This window comes from Giraffa tippelskirchi, chromosome 12 (genome assembly GCF_054371585.1).
Source record: "Giraffa tippelskirchi isolate mGirTip1 chromosome 12, T2T-mGirTip1v1.2.pri, whole genome shotgun sequence".
In the NCBI taxonomy this organism is placed as follows: Eukaryota; Metazoa; Chordata; class Mammalia; order Artiodactyla; family Giraffidae; genus Giraffa; species Giraffa tippelskirchi.
The window spans coordinates 44965401-44991577 of NC_137286.1; the positions used below are offsets into that span (position 1 = coordinate 44965401).

The 26177-nt window shown below is 42.5% G+C and overlaps 1 protein-coding gene and 1 non-coding gene across 17 annotated transcripts in view; one reads left to right on the forward strand and one right to left on the reverse strand.

Annotated features, from left to right (window-relative positions):
- The window catches only part of CRTC3 (CREB regulated transcription coactivator 3), a 93497-nt gene that overhangs the window by 7902 nt on the left and 59418 nt on the right, over positions 1 to 26177 (forward strand). For all 16 annotated transcript variants that reach the window (XM_081546971.1, XM_081546972.1, XM_081546973.1 and 13 more), the window contains exon 2: positions 1662 to 1760. In XM_081546971.1, coding sequence (XP_081403097.1) covers positions 1662 to 1760 — 99 coding nt within the window. The remainder of the gene's footprint in view (positions 1 to 1661; positions 1761 to 26177) is intronic.
- On the reverse strand, positions 25681 to 25753 carry TRNAR-CCU (transfer RNA arginine (anticodon CCU)). The gene has a single exon. It is a non-coding gene; the product is annotated as a tRNA-Arg (tRNA).

Below are 26177 nucleotides of genomic sequence, written 5' to 3' on the forward strand. Positions count from 1 at the left end.
TGGGTGATGAAGGCGATAAAGATGAATCAAGGTTGGATGTAAGTGGATTGTTGTTGAAACTGGAAGATGAAGAGCTGGGGTTTCATTATACACATCTCTATTTTGTATGTATTTGAAAGTTTTCATAATAAATGTAAAAACAAAAAACCAGAGCATGCTATAGGCTCAGCGAAGCTTTTGGTTACTTTTCCCTGAGCTTGTGAATAGTGTGATCATTGAGGAAGAAATGGATCAAAGGAGAGGAACATGGCAGAAATAAGAATGTGGGTTTTGAGTTTGCCATAGCTCAGGGTCCTCCAGCTGTGTGACCTTGGGCAGGTCTCTGACCTTCCCTAAGTCTGGGTTTCCAGGGTTGTAAAAGCAGGATCACATGGTCTCCCTTGGTGGCTGTTGAGAGGGTGAGGGATAAAGTGGGCAAAGTGTCTGAGGACAGCATCTGGCTCATCTTAGGGGCTCATATCTGGTAGTTTTTATGATTATTAGGCAAAGACAGAGTAACGAAAGGGTAAAACTCTGCCTCAGGGTTCCCAGCTACCCCCTTCTTCTGTACATGAATTACAAGTGCCAAGGGTTATATAACCACAGAGGCAATTTATTGTTTTAGAAACAGAACTCTCAAAGATCAAATTGGACCACTCTGGGATTTACAAGGACCGTGACCAGTTTACTGCCTTTAGAAAAATGAAGCAAGAAAGAACTTACAGAAGAAAAGCATATTAAAACAGTGGGACACCATGTTATACCTGTTGAATTGGCCTCCTTCTTTCCCCTAATTAAGGATAATATCCTGTGTTAGTGAGTTTTTGGCCAAACAGTTTTCTCACATATACATTGGTATACCCTCTGGGAAAACATTTTGGCAGTGTGTATTGAGAGCCATCTAAAAGCCCAAACCCAAGACTTAGTAATCACTCTTTGAAATGTATTCTAAATTAGTAATGCTGAAGAAGAAATGTTATGTAGCCATTTAAAATGCTTATATAATATCATAGAAGAAGAGTTGTGATGTAAGCATGCAGACTATTGCCTATGTTGTGATCACCACTGTGCAGTTGATGTTTTTTTTTTTTTTAATTTTGGCTGTGCTGGGTCTTTGTTGGGGCATGCAGGCTTTTTCTAGTTATAGCGTGGGCTCAGTTGCCCTGCAGTATGTGGGATCTTAGTTTCCCAGCCAGGGATCGAACCCGTGTCCCCTGCACTGGAAGGAGGATCCTTAACCACTGGACCACCAGGGAAGTCCCAGTGCAGTTGTTACACCTGAAAGTGAATGGAGACTGGAGACTGGAAAAGAGCATGGAGAGGGGAAGATAGTATGTTAGAATCATGGGCAGTGGCTTACTTTTTTTTTTTAAGAAATTTCTTTTATTGCTGTTAAAGATTGTGCACCCCACCCCCCCACGCACACACACATGCACTCAAAGACTGTGCAAAGAAGGTCTTTGAGTCATGCCTGGGACATTTAGAACACGGATAAATTCTTTCCCCAAAATAGATGAATCAAAACCCAGAAAACCCCGGAAACTAGAAGGTTTTAAGTAGAGAAGAAATTGAAACCGAGACTTTCACTCTTGAACCATGTTGCTGCAGAGCACTGTACTTGGATGCTTGCTTCAGATCTTTGCTGTCATGTTCTAACAGCTTTGAAATCTCTCTGTCCCCAGGTTCAGTTTCAGAAGCTTCAGCAGCTGCGCCTTACACAGTACCACGGAGGATCCTTGCCCAACGTGAGCCAGCTGCGGAGCAGTGCCCCAGAGTTCCAGGTACCCGAGATGCTTACTTCTTTCACACCTTGTGAGATCTCAGCTTCCTGGCCAGGGATCTAACCCAGGCCCTCAGCAGTGAAAGCAGTCCTAACTACTGGGCTACTAGGGAACTCCCAATACTTACTATACTTTCTTACTATATTTTCTTTGAACTGAGCGGAGTGTAAAAGAGGCAAAAATTTTCCTTGAAAAGATTAGATATCAAAGGATAAAGTTCAGTGTTCTTCTGGGAAATCTATTGTTACTCGTTTCACAGATGGTCTAATGTAGCACTGTCCAGGGGAAATACACTGTGAGCTACGTACGTCATTTAAACATTCCTTCATTTAAACCATGTTAAAGAGAAGGAAATCAGTGTAATTAATTTTAATATTGCTTAAATAATTTCAATAATTATTTGACCCAGTCTATCCAGAATAATATTATTTCAACATATAATCAGTATTAAAAAATTAATGAGATATTTCACCATCTTCTTTTTTTAAATGAAGTCTTTGAAATCTCATGTGTATTTCGCGCTTAAAGCACATCTTAATTTGTACCAGTTATGTTTCACCACCTTCATGTGACTGGCTTCCGCCGTGTTGGACAGGACAAATCTATGGCACAGATAAGTGGTCAATATTTTGTTTAGATGAGTAGTGTCATAGAGTGCTTTAATCATTCATGTTATTGAAAAGCCTTATTCAAAACAATGTGGAATCAGTGATTTAGACAATGGTATATGATATTGTTGTTGATACCTGAATTAGATTTGGGTATCCTAGTCTCTGAAAAATTAGGAGCCTGACATTTTCATCACACAATTTAAGATTAAGTGTTAAATCTGAGATATAAACTTTAAAATGAAGTATAACTGTGTTCATTTGGATGCCTCTCCATTTTAAAAGTACTATCTTCTTTCTCTGTGGTGAAATCTGGTTCACTTGTTTGATGATGTCCTGTAAAGCAGAAGTAATATTATTTAAATGGAGACTTCCATTTGAGAGTACTGATAGAAACTCTTAAATATAAGGTGGGCAGAAAAAGTACTCTGTGAACCTATTTGTGCCTTAGTACACTGGAATCTTGTCTTTAGTATAATGACTTTGGAATCTCACCATAATACAGCCTGCATTAGAAATCCACTTCTAGCAGTCAAACTATCTTACATCTTGGCCTATTGGGTCATTCAGTATCCAAATAAAATAGATCTCTACTTTATGCTGGAGTTGGTGCTTCAGAAAATAGGACATTGCCAAGGGGTACTGGGTTTGAGAGACCAATTTTGTGCTACTTTCCTATCAGCCTTGGAGGAATACAGACGAACTGTAGTGTCCCTCCCCTGGTGTATTGGATGGGATAAAGTGACAGGCCTTGGGCTCCCCAGGATTCTCTGAGTAATTTTTAAACTTTGAAGCAATTGCAAACTTACCAAAAAGTTGGGAGTACAGTAAAAATAGCTGTATTTTCCCCCTTGAGAATAAGTTGCTGATCTCATGCCCTGTCAGCCCCAAATACTTGACCGTGTATATTTCCCACCAGCAAGGCTATTGTTCTACATGAGCTGAATAGCGCCGTCAAATCAGGAAATGAACAGTGATGTGTTACTACCATTTGACAAGCTAGGGCACCTTCAGGGTGGTATGGCTGTGGACACATTATTAATATTTGATCCTGAGACCCCATTCAGGTTTCCCCTAGATGTCCCATTACTGTCCTTGACAGCGAAAGGATCGAGTTCAGAGCACATACATTGTCTTTAGTCCCCTTCTGGACAATTTTTTCCATCTTTTATTTTTGACATTAAAAAAATCATTTTCGACTTGTGTGACCTTGCCACTTCTGAAGGTTGCAAGCCGGTTCTTTTGCAGAATATCCCTTGATTGGGGTTTGTCTGATGTTTCTTCAAGATTAGATTTAGATTATACGTCTTTGGCAGGAATAGCCAAAATTGGTTTTAATTTTGTATCCAGTGAAGTGGGTGATTTTTTATTTGCATGATGTTCATTTTTATCACCTAATTCAGGTGGTATTTGTCAGTCTTCTCCACTCTAAAGTTACTCTTCTTTGTAATTAATACGTATTTTGTGAGGAGGTAATTTATCTGGATTCTCATCAAACTTTCAATTTATACATTTATTTATTTCTACATATTTATATGGTTTAGTGATTTCTTATATTACTCGATGGGTTGTAATCTCTAACTCTTATCGATATTTTGGTCCTCACATTTTCCCTAATTAGGCTGATAGGAGCCTCTTCCCAAGAATCTTGTCAAACTGAGAAAAAAAGGAAATTCCAGAAGCATAAATTATTTTTTTAAGCAAACAGTTTTAGAATTTAATTTATACATAGTACAAGTAGCAAGGGGGGACTAATCTCTAGTTGCAGTGCATGGGCTTCTTATTGCAGTGGCTTCTCTTGTGGCGTACGGTGTCTAGAGCTCATGGGCTTATGCTATATGTGGGCTCAGTAGTTTCGGCTCTCCGGCTCTAGAGCATGGGCTCAGTAGTTGTGGCACATGGGCTTAGTTGCTCTGAGGCACATGAGATCTTCCCAGATCAGGGATTGAACCCGTGTCTCCCACGTTGGCAGGCAGATGCTTTACCACTGAGTCGCCAGGGAAGCCCTGACCTCTCTATGATTCACAGTTTTACGTTGTATAATTACCACCACAGTCCAAGTTAAGAACAGTTTCATCATCCTGCAAAAGTTCCCTTAACATCCCTTTGTAATCTATTTCCATCCTTACCTCCTGCCTCTGGAACCACTGATCTGCAGTTTTGCCTCTTCCAGAGTGTCCTCCAAATGGAATCAGAAGCAGAATTTGTTCACATAGAAATTGCATTTGAGACTCACTTACCCCTATTGTAGCATGTATGTGTTTCTTAGAGCTGCCATAACAAAATACCACCGAGTGGCTTACATTTTAAACAACAGAAATTGATTCTGTCACAGTTCTGAGGCTGAAAGTCTGAAATCAAGTCCATAAGGCTATACTCTCTGGGGACTCCAGGGAAGAATCTATCTCCTCGTCTCTTCCTAGCTTCTCTTGGCTGCCGCCATTCCTTGCTGTCCCTTGGCCTGAGTGTCGTCACTCCACTCTGGGCCTCCATTCCATATGACCTTTCCTGTTTGCCTGTGTTCGAATACTCCCTTCCTTCTCTTATAAAGACACCACCCTAATCCAGTATAACCTCATCCTAACATGTTTGCATCTGCAAAGATTCTCTTCCCAAATAAAGTCACATTCACAGGTACTTGGGGTTATCACCTGAACAGATCTTCTTGGAGGAACATGGTTCACTACACTGCAGTTACCAGTTGTTGTTTAGTCACTGAGTTGTGTCCATGCGCCTTTTGTGGCCCCACAGGTTGTAGCCCACCAGGCTCCTCTGTCCATGGTATTTCCCAGGCAAGAATACTGGAGCGGATTGCCATTTCCTTCTCCAGGGGGTGGTCCCAACTCAGGGATCGAACCCGAGTACCCTGCCTTGGGAGGCGGATTCTTTACCACTGAGCCACCAGGGAAGCCCAGTTATCAGTAATTGGTTCTTTCTGTTGCTGAGTAGTATTCCACTGGAGGGAGGGACTATAATTTGTTTATCTATTCATCACTTGGTGAGCACTTGGATGGTTTCCACCTCGCGGCAGTTGTGAGTGAAGACATTCAGATTCAGTTTTTGTGTAAACGCCTAGTAGCGGAACTTTTGGATTAAACGAAGTATCTATTTACCTTTGTGAAAGACTGCCAAACTGCCGTACAAAGTGGCTATACCATTTCATATTCCTGCCAGCAAAGTTCCAGAGACTCTGCACTCTCTCCAGCCCTTGGTATTTCAGTTTATTTTTTTAAAATTATGATTAAAAAAGCACAACATAAAGTTTATCATCATCACCATTTTTAAGTGTACAGTTGAGTAGTGTTGAGCATATACAGTTGTTGTGCAGCCAATCTCCTGAACATTTTCAGCTGATAAAACTGAAACTCCATACCCATTAAACAGCAACTCTATTCCCTCATTCTCTAGCCTCTGGCAACCACTGTTCTACTTTTGTCTCTATGACTCTGACCACTCTAGGTACATTATATAAGTGGAGTCATATAATACTTGTCTTTTTGTGACTGGTTCATTTAGCATAATGCCCTTGAGGCTCATTCATATTGCAGCATGTGACAGGATTTCCTTCCTGTTCAAGGCTGAATAATACTTCATTGTATATATATGCCACATTTTGTTTATCCATTCATCTACTGATGGACACTTGGGTTGCTTCCACATCTTGGCTATTATGAATAATGCTACTATGAACATGGGTATGCAAACACCTCTGTGAGATCTTGCTTTGAATTCTTTCTGATACATACTCAGAAGTGGGATTGCTGAATCATATGGTAATTCCATTTTTAATGGTTTGAGGAACCCGTTGGGAGAAATATCAATAACCTCAGATATGCAGATGACACCACCCTTATAGCAGAAAGTGAAGAAGAACTAAAGAGCCTCTTGATGAAAGTGAAAGAGGAGAGTGAAAAAGTTGGCTTAAAGCTCAACGTTCAGAAAACTAAGATCATGGCATCTGGTCCCATCACTTCATGGGAAATAGATGGGGAAACAATGGAGACAGTGTCAGACTTTATTTTTTTGGGCTCCAGAATCACTGCTGATGGTGATTGCAGCCATGAAATTAAAAGACGCTTACTCCTTGGAAGGAAGGTTATGGCCAACCTAGACAGCATATTTAAAAGCAGAGACATTACTTTGCCAACAAAGGTCCGTCTAGTCAAGGCTATGGTTTTTCCAGTGGTCATGTATGGATGTGAGAGTTGGATGGTGAAGAAAGCTGAGCGCCGAAGAATTGATGCTTTTGAAGTGTGGTGTTGGAGAAGACTCTTGAGAGTCCCTTGGACTGCAAGGAGATCCAATCAATCCATCCTAAAGGAGATCAGTCCTGGGTGTTCATTGGAAGGGCTGATGTTGAAGCTGAAACTCCAATACTGTGGCCACCTGATGCAAAGAGTTGACTCATTGGAAAAGACCCTAATGCTGGGAATGTTGGGGGCAGGAGGAGAAGGGGACGACAGAGGATGAGATGGTTGGATGGTATCACCAACTCGATGGACATGGGTTTGGGTAAACTCCGGGAGTTGGTGATGGACAGGGAGGCCTGGCGTGCTGCGATTCATGGGGTCGCAAAGAGTCCGACACGACTGAGCGACTGAACTGAACTGAACTGAACATATTGTTTGCCACAGTGGCTATACCATTTTGCATTCCTGCCAACAGCATACAAAGGTTCCAGTTTCTCCACAATGTTGTTACTATTTGCTGGTTTTGTTTGAATTTTTTTTGTGTGTGTGTAGTAGTCATCCTAGTGGATGTGAGGTGGTAGTGTATCAGTTTTAAAAAGTTGGTCATTCTAGTGCACGTGTAGTGGTATCTCATTGTGGTTTTAATTTGCACTTTTCTAATGACTTAGGAGGGCATGGCAGCCTACTCCAGTATTCTTATCTGGGAAATCCCATAGACAGAGAAGGCTGGCAGGGATCCCAGAAGTCCATGGGATCGCAAAGAGTCGGACACGACTGAAGTGAGTTAGCATGCACAGTACGCGATGACTTATGATATTGAGCATCTTTTTGTACACTTATTGCCATTCTTATCTCTTCTTTGAAGAAGTGTCTGTTTAAATCTTTTGCCCAGTTTTAAAAATGAGTTGTTGTTGTTCTTCTTCTTGTTATTATTAGGTAGTTAGAGTTCTTTATTTATTTTGGAAACCTTTACTTCAATAGATATGTATTTGACAAATAGTTTTTACTGATCTGTGGGTTATCTTTTAATTTTCTTAAAGTTTTGAAGAGCAGAAGTTTTACATTTTGATGAGGTCCAATTTATCAAAATTTGTTCTTTTATGATTTGTTTTATCTTTTATATTTTATCTAAGACTTCTTTGTTTAATTCAAGGTCAGAAATATTTTTTTTCCAATGTGTTCTTCAGAAGTTTTATAGTTTTAGGTTTTATACTTCAGCAATTTCAAGTTAATTTTTTTAATGTGATGCAAAGAGTGGGTTGGAGGGCTCTTTTTGCATATGGATGTTGAATTGTTGAGCATCATTTGTTGAGAAGACTTTCCTTTCCCTACTAAATTGCCTTGGCACCTTTTAATATTCTTATTTACTTATTTATTTGACTGTACTGATCTTAGTTGTGGCACTCGAGATCTTCAGTCTTCCTTGCTACATGTGGGATCTTTAGTTGGGTCATGTGAACTCTTAGTTGCGGCATGTGGGATCTAGTTCCCTGACCAGGGGTCAAACTTGGGGCCCTGCATTGGGAGTGCAGAGTCTGAGCCACTGGACCACCAGGGAAGTCCCACTTTGGCACCTTTGTTGAAAATCAATTGACCATATATGTGTGGGTCTATTTTTGGACTCTCTCTTCTGTTCCACTGGTCTCTATGCCTATCATTTTGCTAATATCACACTGTTTTGATTGCTGTACCTTTACAGTAAGACTTGAAATCAGGTAACAGGAGTCCGTTAGCTTTGGTCTTTTTCACACTTTTTTTTTGCTTATTTTAGTTCCTTTGCTTATCCATAGAATTTTAGACTCAGCTTATTGACTTCTACAGAAAGGCGTGCTGGGATTTTAAATGGGATTTCATTGAATCTATAATGATGGTGAATCTAAAACTGATGTTTTAATACTGAGTCTTCTAATCCATGAACATGGTACAGAAGCAGAGGTTCTTGATTCAAGTATTATTTATACACAGTCCACTTCCTTTTTGTTTATAGATCCTTTTGGAGTTTACAGAATGTTTTCACTTCTACTGTTCTACTTGATCTTTAATACATTAATTGGTAAACATAGTACTGTGTTAATATTGGTTAAAGACTAATTTTCTATTCTAATGGAGGATCTGAAAGTGTACTCTTCATGTAACCCACTGGGCCCTTGTTCGGAGAACACAAACTTACCTGATGAGTAAACCAGAGTAAGCTTTTCAGGCTATGTTCTGATAGTCCTTACCAAGAGGCAGGTCATCAGTCAGGAATGGCTAGGGTCACAGCCCTCCTGTTTCTGGGCAGGGCCTGGCTTGTGTACATGGAAGGCAGAGAGAGGAACTGAGTGTTATCCTCTCTTTGAGGGTCAGGGGAGGGCCAGCTGGTCTCTGACACGTTTCAGCCCACATGACAGCCAGGGCTCCTGTTGACTGTGCAGCCTGATTGTCAGGCAGCTCCAGAGAGAGACAGAGGGCATCTATTTGTATAGCACTCTCTGGGTGCAACTCTGTCCTTTCCTAACCTTCACATAACTCATCTAGTTCTTTCAAACTGTATCACTAAAAACTAATCATACTTTTGATATTTCTGACTTCATTTTTAAAAAGTTGGGTCATCTTGTTTATAACTGAGAGTTTATAAGATCTAACTAACTTAGGAAACAGTCTGATGGGAGAAAACCCTGTTGCAGGCAGCAAGACTTGGCCAGATGTGGAACCTGATTTTTCTGAGACCTCCTCCCAATACACAGGGGTATAGTGAGGCCCAGAGTTCTCATAGCAAGTATGTAGGAGAAGCCGAAATTACAAATCCTGGTTCGATTTTAATGGCTTTCCATTGCTGCATTTCCTTTAAAATGTTTATAAGGTTCTTTCAAAAATGATTGACAGAAGATTTATTGGTTGAATTCAAACAAATGGAAGACTTAAGTAGCAACATGAACCTTAAAATGCTACTCATAATAGCCAACATTTGTTGAGTGTGGGCTGTGTGCCAGACACTGCATTAAGCTCACTGCATAGATTATTTCATTTTCATAAAAACTGATTGGAGTTGGTATATGTCTTTGGTAGTTGTCAAAGCATTCTTTGAGTTGTATGTGATAAAATAACATAGCAACAAATTACAGTTCTGAGACAGGAAGTTTATATTTATCACTTTTGACTTCTTTCCCCCTGCGCTCTTCCCATTCTCCCCGCCCTGCCAAGACCTGTGCCGTCCAGTGTGGTAGTCAGTGCTGTGCTGTGCTGTGCTTAGTCGCTCAGTCACGTCCAACTCTTTGCGACCCTGTGGACTGTAACCCACCAGGCTCCTCTGTCCTTGGGGATTCTCCAGGCAAGAATACTGAAGTGGGTTTCCATGAAGTGGTCCTCCTCCAGGGGATCTTCCCAACCCAGAGATTGAACCCATGTCTCCTGCATTGCAGGCGGGTTCTTTACCATCTGAGCCACCGGGGAAGCCCAAGAGTGTTGGAGTGGGTAGTCTATCCCTTCTTCAGGGGATCTTCCTGACCCAGGAATTGACCCAGGGTCTCCTGCATTGCAGGCGGATTCTTTACCAGCTGAGCTACCAGGGAAGCCCATGGTAGTCACTAGCCATATTTAAACCTTTAATTAAGGTGAAATAAAATAAAACACAGCGGAAGATTCACTTTCTCAGTTACACAAGCCATCCTTCAAGTCTCAGTAGGCGCACGGGGGGGTGGCCACTCCTGTGGTTGGCACTCCCTAAGGGTGCACATGCCCCTAAACACCCAGTGCTTTTGGATGTTCTGCCCTCCCTCCTTTCCTTCATCAGCCAGTCAGATCACTGTGTCTTGGCTAAAGTGCTTGTCTGGATTATAAGAAAAGCTTTCTGGGGGAATTCTCAGTGGTTAGGACCCCACACTTTCACTGCTGAGGGCCCAATTCCATTCCTGGTTGGGGAACTAAGATCCTGCAAGCCAGTCGTGTGGCCAAATATATGTATATATATATATATATATATATATATATATACACACACACATATATATATATTCTGATTAAATTCATATAAAAATTTTTGAATGGACCTAGATATTGTTATACTAAGTAGAAGTAAGTCAGACAGAGAAAGAAGAATACCATATGATATCACTTATATGTGAAATCTAAAATATGATACAAATGAACTTATTTACAAAACAGAAACAGACTACCAGACTTAGAAAACAAACTTATGGTTACCAATGGGGAGAAGGAGTGGAGGAAAGATAAATTAGGAGTGTGGGATTAACAGATACAAACTACTGTATATAAAATAGATAAACAACAAGGTCCTACTGTATAGCACAGGGAACTTTTATTCAGTATCCCCTAATGAACCATAAAGGAGAAGAATATGAAAAAAATGCACATATGTATAACCGAATCATTTTACTGCCCACCAGAAACTTAACACAACATTGTAAATCAACTGTATTTCAATTTAAAAAAATAAAAAATGTTGGCTTCCACTTCACTACTCTGAGGCACATGCATTTTGAAAGAGGGTGCCTGAAAAAATCACACATCTCCAGTTGGCAGAATTCCACACAATAGATGGTGGCGGTTAATCTGAAAGGCTGTGCAGAAGGGCTTATCCTTAAATTATGGAATGCACACACACACACGCTGGTGGGCATCTGAATGAACAAACTGACCTGCGAGGCCTTCGTGTTCTCCTGCTCTTTCCCTCCTCTAAGGGAGGATTAACTACTCTTCTTTTTCTCTTCTCACTAATTGATAGATAATCAATAAATACATTCATAAATTTCTTGCACCCGCTGTGGTGGCAGAAACATATTTCTGTATGAAGCTTAGGAAGAGTGGAAATGGCTGAGTCGGCCTCTCTGCAGAAGACTGTGGCCCAGTTGGTGATGGTTGGACCCCCTCAGCCTTGGCCCTGAAGTCTGGGCAGCCTGCACGCAGCCACTGCCCCTCACTGAAGGAGGGCTGCTCTGCCTTCGTTCCATGATCATGGACTCAGAGATGATCCCAAAATAGTTAGGGCTTGAGTCACGGGTGAGAGTCTCCACAGAGACCTCAGAACAGCCTCTCTCGTGCCTTCAGATGGTCTTCAGAAATTCCATCTATCTCTACCTTCAGCTCCCTCCCAGAGCTGATGGTATCTGCTGACCCTCTCCCACCTCATTCTCCCATCTCCTGGAGTCATGGCAGCAGCTTGCAAGGTGAACTTGCCCTGAGCCTCTGCTTCCTCTAGGTCCTGGGCAGGGGTAGGCTGTGGTGTGCCGAGGGGTGTGGCTCAGGTGTCCGAGCTCTGGCTCCACTGCTTTTCTGATCTGTGATCCTTGGCTTTTCCTCAGCCTCTCTAAGCCTTTTTTTTTTTTTTTTTTGTATATAAAATATAATCATAATTATCCATAAGGTAATCTGAGATCGTGGGAGGCATGGAAGCATGGACCAAGGGGTTGGGGAGCTGGACTGAGTTGAGGGAACTAGGGTGTAAAGATAACTGATTCCTTCCCAAGCCGCTAACTAAATTCTGTTTATGTATGCTCGTACGTCATAGTTTGTGGCTTCTGTGGCAGTCATCTCTCAGAACTTAAAAGTGAGAGGGAATTTTGTTCCCAAGGTCATAAACCTTAGCCAGCACTGCACTTGGGCACAGCATGCTCTCTGCCAGCCCTGAAACAATACCCTTTTATCCAAATACTATTAGTTAATAATAGAGAGGGCAGTGGCCTTGGTCTTCTGCGTGAGATTTAGAAGACCACATTTATAGATTATTTTATCACGCATTATTTCCAAGAAAGATTTTCACCGATTACTGGTATCTGTCTTATGTCTTAGTTTCTTTTCCAGCAAACGATAGTTTTCTGAATTTGTCCGTAAACTTTGTTTAGGAGTCTGTACCCCCCCCAAATTACATACACTTTGCAACTGTAATTTTTTTCCCCACTGTCTATCTCTGTGCTTGATTTGCTGCCTGGTTTGCCTTTGCTTTTGACTTCAATGAGAAGTTCTTCTCTTCTGCCCAAGGAAATAGTGAGAAGCCCAGAAAGCTAGGGGCTTACTTAATAGCTTTGGAATGTGCTTCTGTCCCAAAATAGGAACTGTGACCAAGAACACGGTTGTCATATTTTTAATACAGATTTGAGTAGTGCTTTCCCCCTTTTTGTCTAATCATGCATGTTTCGTAGAAAACTTACAGAATGAAGAAGAAAAGTAGGCAACCCATGAATCTCTAGTCACTCAGAATAGAGGTCTTTGATATTATGCTAGGGGCAATATCACCCTGAATCGGGAACATCTGCTTCCGTGAGGACTTGAACGAGAAACCTGGAATACGGCCACGTTCATTCTGCCGCTCACGTGCTCCCAGCTGCTCATGTAACGGAGGGTAAGGAAGAGCATGGATTCTCCAGACAGTGCTTCCAAGGCTGAGCTGTATTCCATTAATTTTAATTTTTTTATGCCAGAAAATACTGGAAGAGATGGGAACTTCTCCTGAGAAGTCTACCTGTTAGATAAAATCAGGGGTCTGCTTGAAAAGAAATTCTGTGAGGACTAAAATGCCGGACATTTTGTTGTTACTGTTTTTCAGATGCTAAGTTGTGTCTGACTCTTTGCGACCCCATGAACTGCAGCATACCAGGCTTCCCTGTCCCTCACTATCTCCTAGAGTTTGCTCAGATTCATGTCCGTTGAGTTGGTGATGCCACCCAACCATCTCATCCTCTGTCGTTCCCCTTCTCCTCCTGCCTTCAATCTTTCCTAGCATCAGGGTCTTTTCCAGTGAGTCAGCCCTTCACATCAGGTGGCCAAAGTATTGGAGCTTCGGCTTTAGCATCAGTCTTTGCAATGTATATTCAGGGTTGATTTCCTTTAGGATTGACTGGTTTGATCTCCTTGCAGTCCAAGGGACTCTCAAGAGTCTTCTCCAGCACCACAGTTCAGAAGCATTTTGCTTTAGAATAAAAGCTTCAGTGCCACCCATAGGCTGCCTAGCACGATGGCCAAAAGGTCAGACTCTGAGTTCAAATCCTGCCTTTGCCGCTTTCCAGCCAGGTGACGTGGGACAAATCACTAACATCTCAGCCTCAGCTTCATCATCTGTAAAGTGAGGATGGTGGCAGGGCCCATGTCAGAGTTTTGTCGTGGGGAATAGATGAGTTAATATATAGGACACTCTCAGAGCAGTGCCTGGCACAAGGTGAGCCTGTTGGAGGTCTTTCCTCTTGTTATTGGCTTTCTTCCTACCCCCCACTCCTACCCTGCTGCTCCCACCACTGTAATTACTTCTCCCACCTTGTCTGTGGCCACCTCTGTGGGCACTACTACCTCTAGGGCTTTGGCATCTGCCCGGCTTGAGTTCTAGCTCTGCCACTGTTTAAGTCCAAAAGCCTCCGTGTCTGCATTTGCAAGATAGGGGTGTTATGAGTGTCCTTCCCAGGGTCCTGGTAAAGATGACCTCGGGGTCGTGCCGGTGGGGCTTGTTGCTGTCTTACTTTACTGCGGCAGCTCGAAGCCAAGGTGTCACCCACAGAGTGCTGGGCTCCGTGGTGAGTCATGTCCCAAGTACTTTGTTCTTATTAATAAGCTGCCAGTGCTTGAGAATTATTTTTAAAAGGTAATTGGAACTAAGTCAGGTTATCCCCATGTAGCATTGCTGTTCACTTCCATATTGAAAATGAGCAGGTGCTTGGAGGGTGGGACACCCCGGATATACCTGCTGGACTATGGGTCCTGCGTTTGAAAGTTGAGAGCTTTGTGTGAGGCAAAAAGCAGGTACGAGAGCCGCCGGTCTAGGGGTGCTGGCCTTTCTGCCACAGAGAGTCCTGTCCACAGTCTTCCACATTCATGCTTCTCCACAGGGCAAACCCCTGTTCCTGCTGCTTGTCAGACCAAAGCGCCATCCTCCCCAAATCCAGCCATTTTTATCCTGTCCAGACATATGTGTGGATGTGCTCAGTCGCTCTGTCGTGTCTGACTCTGAGACCCCCATGGACTGTAGCCCACTGATCTCCTCTCCGTGGTATTATTCCAGCAACAATACTGGAATGGGTCACCATTGTTATTCTGTCCAAACATACGTGTGTGTGCTCAGTCTCTCAGCAGTTTCTGACTCTTTGTGACCCTATGGACTGTAGCCCGCCAGGCTCCTCTGTCCATGGGATTATCCCAGCAAGAATACTGGAGTGGGTAGCCAGTTTCTTCTCCAGACGAACACATGTAGATACTGAGGAAATACTTGTTTGGACTCTGAAAATTGCTTTCCATGTACATTAAACAGCTGCTATGACTTGCTCTGACTTTACGCATTAATAAATATTGACTGAGTGCCTGTTAAGAGTCAATGATTATTGAGCTTATAAAGATAACTGTCCACTTAGGAAGCTTATAATCAAGTTTGAGAGACAGGTTGTGTACACAAGAACTGTAGCAGAAAAGCATTGACTCTAGTGTTCTTTTTCTTTTTTAGCTTCTATTTTAAACTTTTATATTCAAGAAAAGTAACACATTGTGTTTTTTTTATAGCTTGTTCCCTAATTCTTTGTTGTTCCTTGAAAAGTGATATATACTAATTGTATAAAATATAGAAAATATGTAAAAAATGAAAAAGGAACAGAAAAAGTTATCTGTATTTCATCAACTAGAAGTCACCTTTTGAATGTTTTAGTTATTTTTCATGCATCTTTTATAGGTGGTATCATTCTCTGTGTTTATAATGTTTTAAGAAAATTTCAACCATTAATGTAATCTTTATTTCCCTAAGTTATTAAGATACTTTATAATTTTAATAGCTAGATAATATTTCATCACAAATGACATAATTTATAACCACTTCCGGTATATTTTAGATATTTTGGTTGATTCTGAGTTTTCTTTATCATACATCATACAGTTATAAACATCTTTGTGTATGAGTCATCTGTGTTTCTGAAACATAGATTCCCGTAGGAAGAATATTCAAGGAGTAGAAATATTTGTAAGGTTATTAATACATGTGGCTTTGTTGTTGTTTTGTAAATATCAAAGATATTTAACCTAACAAAAATTTTGACTCTGATTTGAATATTTATTGCCTTAGCCAGAATGTTCATTACCTTAGGTCCTTAGCCTTTGCAGATCTTACGTTCCAAGTATTGATTGTTCAAGAATGACTCCAAAGGGGGGAAATAAAACTATGTAGATACATACATATATATGTGTATATATATATATATGTAGTTTTAAATATATATATATATATATATCTGAATCACTGCTGTACACCAGAAACTAATACAACATTGTAAATCAGCTATATTTCAATTTAAAAAAATACTAAAAAAAAAAAAAGGAATGACTCCAAAGTTCATGACATAAGAAGTCTGCATATCTCCTGGAGCACAAAACTTAATCACATGGACCTTGAGGGGCCACGAGTTGAGCCCCTTGCCTAGTGAGTGACCAAGGCTGCTTAGCACATGTTTCACTGGGGCTTCATGGTTCTTTCTGCAACACCTCTGGTATATTGCTTTAAAAATTAATTTTTTTAAGTGTAGAGACCTTCTGTGAAAATTTAAAAAGCCATTAATTTATAGTATACAAGTATGCAAAGAAAATCTATGACCATCAGAGAAATGTGACTCAAGAAAAAAACGAGTTTGTACAATTATTTCCATATTAGAAAAATGAAGACTTACTTTCCAATTGTTTAACAGTGTTTATTAATCTGTCAGTTATAGAAAACAAATACAATTTCATTTTTAGTGCCTACTGAAGAAATTATTCTCTTTATAATAAGTCGTGAAATGGTTATATGTATCTTTATGACAAAATAAGAAAATAAATACATTAGTGAAATCATCAGACAGTAAGCTGCAACAGCTCAACAGACATTATCCCCCTTGCATTAATTCTAAAAGTTCTTTGTATTTTTGTGGGAATGTCTTATACTCTAGCTGAGAGAGACAGTATGTGGAAAACAATTTAATCAGTATCTAGGAAGGAGTCAGAGAGCACTCTTAGTAAAAGAGACACTGCTTAGACCAATCACAGGTTAAGCTCTGCTTAACCTGATACCTCTGAGTGGAACCACCCACCTGCCAGGCCCCAGCATCACCATCTAGAGCAGCTTCCCCCTGCTCCCTTTGTCTGAACTGTTCCCCTTGAAGTTGCTTTCTGTCCTCTTTGTGACGAGGGGCTGGCAGTTACTTCCTATCTCGCCCCTAGAATGTTTCTTGCTTTTATTTCCCAGTCACCCCTAGCTCCTCCCATCCTAGGAGTTGCCTTTTCCTCTCTCCCTGCTGCAAGGTCTCAGACACATATGAAAGGAGAGACTCGTGTTTCTGCACGCCTGGACCTTTCACATAGTGACCTGGCCCTGTGGCCCTGCCCAGTATGTTAAAGGCCTGGAATCAGTCTGTGATGGGCCAGCATCACCCTGATGATGCAGCTGAGGACAGATATGGAGTCAGATCTATCTGGTTTCTGGCTCCTGGTGTGGGCTCCTTCCCCAGGCTCTGGAGGCCACGTGACCCCTGATCAGCCAGCCTTCTCGCCATCCCTGAGGCCCAGCGAGAGAAGCAGAGGGACTGGGCCTGCCTCTCACCCTGTAATTTGGCTGCAAGTCACCATCGTTGGCTTCCTGCCTCAGCTCTGATAACTGGACTCCTGTCTGGTTCCGATTGCCAGGATCCCATGGTAACCTGCTTCATATCCCTGGGCCTCCCTCCCGGGGACTGAAGTCCTGCCCTGAGACAGTGACCGTGGCACTTGGCTGATGTCAGCCACCCCTCTCACTGGATCCCCGTGCCCTAGATTTCTCATTGTTCCAAAGGGCCTGCAGTCAGGAAGCCTCTGTTCTGGACTCTTATCTCAGCAAATGGCAACTCTGCTGTCCCAGTTACTCAGGCCAAAACCTTGGGCACATCCTGAACTCCTCCCATTCTCTCTCATCCCATGTCTGAGCCTTCAGATGGCCGGTCGGTAGAGAAGTTAGAATGTGCACATTTACTGCTTAAGTTTACTGTCTTATCTGGACCCAGGTCCAGGGTGCCCCAAAATAATGACATCAGAGATCACCAATCACTGCAACGAATACAGTGATAATGAGAACATTTGAAATTGCGAGAATTACCAAAATGTGACACAAACACACAAAGTGAGCAAATGCTATTGGAAAAATGGCAGCAATAGACTTGATACAGGGTTAACACAAATGTTCAATTTATTAAAAAAAAAAAAATGCAGTATCTGCGAGGCACAGTACTTAAAGCATCATATACCTGTAGTTAGTGATCGAGCGTTAGCGGCTGCTCAGATCCAGAATACAGGCTTACTCATTCAGCAGTACTTCTTGAGTGTTAGGCCCTCACAGGATGGTCACTCAGTCAGGGCAGTGCTGTATCTCTGACTTTGAGCTTGCGTCACCGACGGCGGTTGTCAGCTTTGATTGTGGCAGATTCTTGAAAAAGAACGTACTTTCTCCAAGTCAAGTAGACCCGAACATCTCCCAGACTTGGGCCACATAACCAGAAATTTCCAGAGGCTTGGAATTTGTGGGCGTAGCTCCAGGAGATCAGGTCTGCATCACCCTCTCCTTTCCCTGGCAGCTCTGCAGCATGAATAGAGCAGAGAACGGGGACTTCAGACTTGCCCTGTGAGGTGAGCTCCAAAGGCAGCTACTAGATGCATAGTTCTTACTCCTAGCCTGGGAGGCTCTTCAGAAATCATGTGATGTATTACCAGGTCGCCAGCTCTGTGGCTGCTCGAAGGTCAGGGTGGGTGCCGCAGTGTGGACCAAGAGCAGCATCCAAGTGCCCCCCGCCTGAGCCCGAGCCGCGGCGGCCCATGCCCCTGGAGAGTAAATGTCTTGGGAATGAGTCACCAATCCTCCTGGTTTCACCCTCCAGTCCAGGTTTAGTTTGTGGAGACATCTCACACAGGAATTGTCTTGTAAGCCTCTTGGATGTTAAACAAAATGGGTATCTCAGAAACCTTTAATAACACAAAAGTCCTTGTTTTGAAAGAAGCATCTTCAGCAAATTTCTCCCATGAGACTCTACAGCCTGCCAGCCAGTCCATCAAAATAAACACAGTGTTCATGCTCCGCTTTGGTATCTTAGCACGTGGTCAGGTATGCAGTCCTCGGAGGCAGACTGGGGGTCTGATAACCAGCTTCCCCACCAGCTAGCACTGGGACTTTGATGAGCTCCCTAAAGTCTCTGTGCCTCAGCTCACTTGTCTGAGGTGTGGCTACTAAGAGTACCTAATACAACATTGTGGTGAGAAGTAAATTACTACATGTGTCTTTAGAACAATGCCCAACACGTAGCTACAAGGATGCTTGCTCCTTGAAAGAAAAGTTATGACAAACCTAGGCAGCATATTAAAAAGCAGAGACATCACTTTGCCCACAGAGGTCTGTATAGTCAAAGAAACGGTTTTTCCAGTAGTCATGTATGGATGTGAGAGTTGGCCCATAAAGAAGGCTGAGTGCCAAAGAATTGATGCTTTCAAACTGTGGTGCTGGAGAAGACTTGAGAGTCCCTTGGAGAGCCAGGAGATCAAACCAGTCAATCCTAAAGGAAATTAGTCATGAATATTCATTGGAAGGACTGATGCTGAAACTGAAACTCCAGTACTTTGGCTACCTGATGGGAAGAGCTGACTCACTGGAAAAGACCCTGATGCTGGGAAAGTTGAGGGCAGGAGAAGGGGGCAACAGAGGATGAGATGGTTGGGTGGCATCACTGACTCAATGAACATGAGTTTGAGCAAATTCTGGGAGATAGTGAAGGACAGAGAAGCCTGGCATGCTGCAGTCCAAGAGGTCGCAAAGAGTTGGATACGACTTATCAACTGAACAATAGCAACAACACATAGCTATTGCTTGAGAAATGCTGGGAAGTTCCTGGTACACACTCTCCTGTTGAGTGAAATTCTAGAAGCTAGGTGTACCAGTCTTCCAATTTGATTTCAGTAAATTGATGGTATCATTTTTCCATCTTTCATTGCAAGTACTCTTTCTAGGGCTAGAGAGTTAAGCTTTGGCTGTTTATATAAAGCTGCTTAAATTCCAGACAGGCTGGTTACTTCCTACTCAGTCTTCAGTGACTAGCCAAAAATACTTTTGTGGAAAGTCTTCGTCAGCCTCTTGTGGGGTCAGCAAGGCTGTGTGGTGATCCCCTGACCCAGCGCAGCTTCCAGCAAAGGTAGAGGGAATAAATACCCAGACAGAGAAGACGGGCCTGGGTGGTGCACAGCCCAGGACAGAGCCCAGGCCTCTGGATTTCCTTGCATTTCAATTTATGTTAAGTTCATGTCGTATTGATATGAATGCTTTCCTCCTTGAGCCCAGCTTGTGACTGCTGAATCATGAAGAGAGGGAGAAAGAGCACTACCTTTAAAGCAGTGACTGTCTCCAACTAAACTTTTCAGTTCTCACACTTTTTGGCAGTAGAAACAGCCAAAGTTTTGTTCTGATTCCCTGCAAAATTTCACAATAGTCAGGAGTCAGAATTGGTCCCTGTGTTATGAAACTGCCAGTTTTTATACTTTAGACTTTAAAAATGAATATTTAGTTGTGTATGACTACTTTCAGTGTTTTCCAAGAGTCCGGATAGCATCTGCAGAAGATTCTACACTGACCTTGATACCAGGTACCAAAGCAGTTTTCCCAATTCCAAAGCAAGAGTCAGTGCTTCAAGGAACTCCCCGGGTACAGAAGTTGGCTGTCTTGGCGACAGCTCACTAACATCTTAGCCCTCTTCCGTCTTTACCCCCACCCTCTTGGGGATGTAACTTCAGAAAGCTCCCCCCTAATTTTCTCCTGTAACCTCGGCAGAGGCAGTCGCCTTGGAAACCATCTCCTTTTATGTTAGTTAGCTTGAGTGCAAGAGAAAACATTTCCCCACAGACATTAATTAGGTGGAAGTTTAACAGTAGCAAGGAGAAGAGTGCAAACTGTGACTGAGTACCTGCCTGTGCTTTGTGTACCCTATATCCTTTAATCCTTGCATCAGCCGTCTGAGATAAGCATTATCACCATTTTACTGGGGCTTAAACAGTAACGTGCCCAGGGTCACCCGAGTGTTAAGTGCTGGAGTCTGGCTTCAAATCCATGTTTTCCTTGCCCAGGCTTTTGCTTTTATTTTGCAAATCAAACAAGTATGGACACACAAAATCAATTCATTTTCAGTTAGGAAAGTGTTTTTATATTCTTCTTCTCAGTTTGAGTAGATAGATGCCTTTTTCTCATGCCCTGGGGCCATCAGTTGCCCAGTTCAGAGTGATTTGTGCTTGGGTTCCTTCTCTGAGATTCTGTCTGTTCACTTGTCTGCCCCCTGGAAAGTCTTTTTGCTGGTTGAATCCTACTTTCAGTACTTTCCTTGACTCTCTAGGAACTCTGTCCTGGGGTTAATCTTAAGTCGCCCCTAAAATGAGATCTTCCTACTGGAACTTGGTCAGGAAAAGCTAGAACTGGGTGGCTAGTGTTAAGTCACTCAGTCGTGTCCAACTCTTTGTGACCTCACGGACTGTAACCTGCCAGGCTCCTCTGTCCATGGGATTCCCCAGGCAAGAATACTGGAGTGGGTTGCCATTTCCTTCTCCAAGGGATCTTCCTGACCCAGGGATGGAACCCAGGTCTCTCGCACTGAAGATGGGGCTCAGATAACAAAGGCAGGAGCAAGACCAAATGCAAGCAGGGTCCAAAAGGTCAAGGAGCCAGTGAGGATGGTGCGGGGTGGGCAGTGATCAACTCGAGCAGACACAGCCCCACAGGTCGTGACTCTCTCCAGGCGCCATGCCTGCCCAGCCTGCTGGGTGCCTGGGACCTGAAGAGCTCAGGGACTCGCTATTGAATCAGAGGCACGCTTATCTCTTCTCAGTATCTCTCACCCACCATCTTGTCATTCACGAAATTGCTCAAGACATGCCTTCTACCAGTCTGTGCTTGTTGGTCTCTAAGTAATTTACAGGGCTAATTTAGAATTAACTAATTTAGGACCATCACTCAAAAGGTTTGAAGCCACTTATAAATTATAGTGTAACTCAAAATGAAACCAAGAGAAGGACACTCAAAGGGAAACATTTATGGGAAGCAAAGCACAGCCTTGGCTGGGCTTCTGCCGATAAACTCTCGCTTGGAACAGAGGTCTTTCTGTATTGACTGCTGGCCCTGGCCAAGACAACGCTGAGTTTTTAGAACCAGAACAGACCCTGTAAGTCTTCTGTTGCAACACGCTTACAGTTACGGGTGAGAAAATTGAAAGCAGGAAAAAGTAGATGATTAGCTTAGTGTTTCTCATCTAATAAGTAGCCGATCCCAGGATCAAATTCTACTTCCTATGTCTATAGAGTTTTCCAGCTACCCTGTACCATTTGACCAGCACGTTTGCCTTTTGTTTCTGAATGCGGTGGAAAAGGAAATTTACCCCTTCCTCCCTCCCTCCTTCCTTCCCTTGCTCCCTTCCTTCCTTCCAAACAGGATTAATACCATTAGTTTTTGTTTTTTAAGAGTGTTTTTTGTGATGTGGACCATTTTTTAAGTCTTTATTGAATTTGTTACAATATTGCTTCTGTCTTACCTTTTGGTTTTCTGGACAGGAAGCATGTGGGATCTTAGCTCTCTGACTGGGGATTGAACCCACACCCACTGCCTTGGAAGGTGAAGTTTTAACCACTGGATCACCAGGGAAGTCCCTCATTTTAGTGCTACCACTTGTACCACTGCCTTGCATGGTGAAAACATAGTGACTTTGTACCAGACGTGGGGCACTATTGCTCAATACTCTGCATATACTGTTTACAGTAGCCCCAGTTACTGTCTTGATTTAAACGGGGGACAGTGGAGACTAAGCAGGATTAAGCAGCCTCCCCAGATCTCACAGCCATATGTGGTAGCACCCGATCTCAAGTTCTGGCTCTTTGATTATGGAGATCCTGCTTGTAACGCCGAGCAGTCCTTCTGGCAATTTTTTGTTTGTTCGTTCTTTTGTCAGATGACTAAAACAGAACCATTTTCTCCAAATGCAGAAGTTGAAACCTGTTGAGGAAATCCAACCAGAGTATTTCTTGAAGAAAAAAGAAACCATTTCCTGATTTCTTCATCGGTTTACCCAGTGACATCTTTAGGGCTGTTACTAGCCGCCCTCTGCCTTCACACACCAGGATGGAGTTCTGCGATAGTTCTTCAGGGACTTCTGAGGCTGTTGGGAGGGTCAGAAGCTCAACACCCCGCCTCTTTGATTCTTTCTGCCTGACATCTGGCCCTTGAAGTCTCACTATCCCAGCCAGCCATCAAGGAGAGGCAGATGGCAGAGGCCCCAGGTCTGGTCCCTGCAGTTACTATAGACGTTCTTCTCTAGATTCTGATTGACTTTTACTGCAGACTGCTGTCTTGTCCATTGTCAAAACCTTGGCTCTGAAACTCTGACTTTTCAGTTACCTCTGATCCTTTGGACTTGTTTGTATTTGCCACAGATAGAAAAGTCAGGAAATATGAAATTCACCAGCAAAGAGATCTCTGGGAGTGTGTTTGTTGCTCCATAGAAGCTATGATACGTAGAGCAAAACGACATGCCATGAGCAGGAGTGATTGGGTTTAGACAGCATGGGTTCAAAGCCTGCCTCCACCCTTGCTGAACTTTGTGCTCAAGAACATAAGCTTTCTAAGCCTCAGTTTCCTCATCTGTAAGATGGAAATATTAGTAACATCTCGCAAGTTTGTTGTAAAATTAAACGAGATGATATATAGGAAGCATATGTGCCTGGAATGTTGTCAGTGCCAATAAAGGTTAATCATTTAGCATTTTTGCTCGTTAAATAAGGAAAAAATTTGAGTTCATACTCAATGTTGGTGAGGGGCTAATAAGATTTGTTCTTGTCTATGTTATTACAGACAGTGTAAATCAGTGTACATCTTTTTGAGAGCAGTTCAAGAATATGTATGAAGTGTTAAGATACTCATTTTCTGTGATGAAATCTACTTTTGGGGCTCCAGCCTAAGAAAGTAATCCAAGGTAGGAAAAGAAAATTTCAGGTGTAATAATGCTGCAGTATTATTTATCATAGTGAATAACTGACTTGAGTAAAAGATGGTACATCTACTCAGTACAGTTAAAAATGACAAGTATAAAGACTCTGCAGCTAGAAGGAAAAATGCTTGTATTGTTAATACTATATTAAGGAAACAGTTTAAAAGGAGGTACAGCATTGTAGGCACCACTGGTTAGAGGAGAATGTGAAATTTCCACACAGCTGCTAGGACACAGCTGGTTTGTCCCCAGGGACTTTTTGACACTCCCACTGTGACACTAGTTTTGTTTTTTTTTTAAATATGGGGGGAAAAAAAGTCAAGTAATGAACGAAACATAGAACCTAACTCATGCCTGAGTCTTACCATCCATTGCCAGCCTTTAATCTCAGGCCGAGGGTAAAGGATAAAGGGTAGTGAGGGGTGAAGCAGGGGCTCAGAGATGCTCTGAGAAGTCACTCGTGTCTTATGTGGGTTTCTTCTCAAATTCTCGAACTTCTCTTTGTAGACCTGGGGTGGGGAGAGGCGGATGTGGGCATCTGTGTGGTTTCTCACTCTTGACCTCACCACAGTTAGGGACCTCCTCAGTGAAATTCCTAACAGTTTCTTCAGCCACACATCCATCGTACTGATGCTTTAACTCTTCTTCCTAGTGATTATTTGGGAGAAAGAGTGATAAGTTTTAAAAGTTAACCAAGTAGGTTGTAAATTAACCATTGCTGTTTACAAAAATTTTAATAGTAATTCATCCTCGTAAGACTTCAAACAATCAAGGAATTAGTGGGATACAGAGTCCCCAGTAATGAGAGGTAGGTTCATGATGAGAAAGAGCCTGGGGTGTCTGTGGTCTCTTGCATACCTGACTTGATTATAAAAACAGCAGTCTTTACTTTGGCTGATAAAAGTCTCATATTTTGACAGGGTTCAGCAAAATGTTCCCTGAACAAAATGCCTGTGTCAGAGGGGTCTTGTCAAAATGTCCAGCTTGGGAATGCAGCTAGGAAAAAACACATACAGGGAACAAAAACGATGAGTGAAAACAGTGCTTGTTTTCGTGTGGTAGTGTTATAATCCCACCACCCCTCCTTCTGTGTCCCAAATTTGTCTATGAAAATGTTATGTCGCTCAGTCATGTCCAACTCTTTGCAACCCCATGGACTGTAGCCCACCAAGCTCTTTGTCCATGAGATTCTCCAGGCAAAAATACTGGAGTGGGTAGCCATTCCCTTCTCCAGGGGATCTTCCTGACCCAGAGATTAAACCCTGGTCTCCTGCATTGCCGGCAGATTCTTAACCATCTGAACCACCAGAGAAGTCCAATCTACCTATAATGTGGTCAGAGTTTCTTTGTAATGAAAGTGCAACTTGGCAGATGTGTATTGAACATACTGTCTATGTGCCAGATATTGTGCTTGGTGCCCGAGATCAGACAGTGACCCAGACAGGCACAGTCACTATCTGGAGGAACTTCAGTCCAGTGGGAAAGGTGAATAATTTTATAATACAAGTCATCGTGAAACGATGTGATAAGCCCAGGTTGGGGGTTTCAGAAAGTGGCTGGGACTCATCTGAGCAGTGCCTACCCTAGACCAGGGGTGGGGAGGGGCACCAGGGAAGATTTCCTGGGGGAAGAGATGTCTGAGCCAGGACCTGAGGGCTCTAGGACTGCAGGACTGATGGTTGGCATGCAGAGTGTTCCAAGCAAAAGAAACAGCATTTGGCAAAGCTTGGTGGCAAGAGAAAGCATGTCCTGTTTGAGGAACTGGAGGTTTGGTGAGACTGGAACATAGATTGAGCATGAGATGGGGGTGGTAAGAGCTGAGACTGAAGGGTGAAACAGGAACAAGATCACAGAGGATTGTACTTTCTTTTTAAGGGATTTAAATTCTATCCTAAGGACAATGTAAAGATATTGGAGAAATACTTCTTTATTTGCTTGCCTGCTCACTCAGTTATGTATTCTCCCAGATTATTGTTTATGTAAAAGTAATACATGTTTGTTGCAAAGACTCAATATGGAAGTATAGAAAATGAAAAGTAAGCTCCCTTTCTCTCCTTTCAAATAAATATATTTATTTATTTATTTAGGCTACCCTGGTTCTTAGTTGTGGCTTGAAGACTCCTTAGGTGCCTAGTTGCGGCATGCATGTGGTATCCAGTTCCCCGACCAGGGATCGAACCCAGGCCCTCTGCATTAGGAGCACAGAGCCTTAACCACTGGACCACCAGGGAAGTCCCTCCCTTTCTTTTCTTGACACACTCCCCCAGTCTAATCCCTGGAGGTACTTATTGCCAAGGGTTTCTTTTGCACCCTTCCAGGAGTTTTCTGTGTATATGCAAGTATATATTGTACGTATATATACTTTCTCTTTACACAAATGGAACCATGCCATACTAAGTAACTTCCACCTTAAAAACAAAACTTGAACATCTTGGACATCTTTCTATATCAGAACATAAAGATACGTATTCTTTTCAAAGGCAGCATTGCATACTATTACATAGCTGTCTTATCATTTATAATACTTAACCAGTCTCTTATCGAAGTCTAGCACTTAAGACTGTGTTGTTGTTGTTTAGTCGCTAGTCTTGTTCGAGTCTTTGTGACCCCATGAACTGCAGCACGCCAGGCTTCCCTGTCCCTCACTATCTGCTG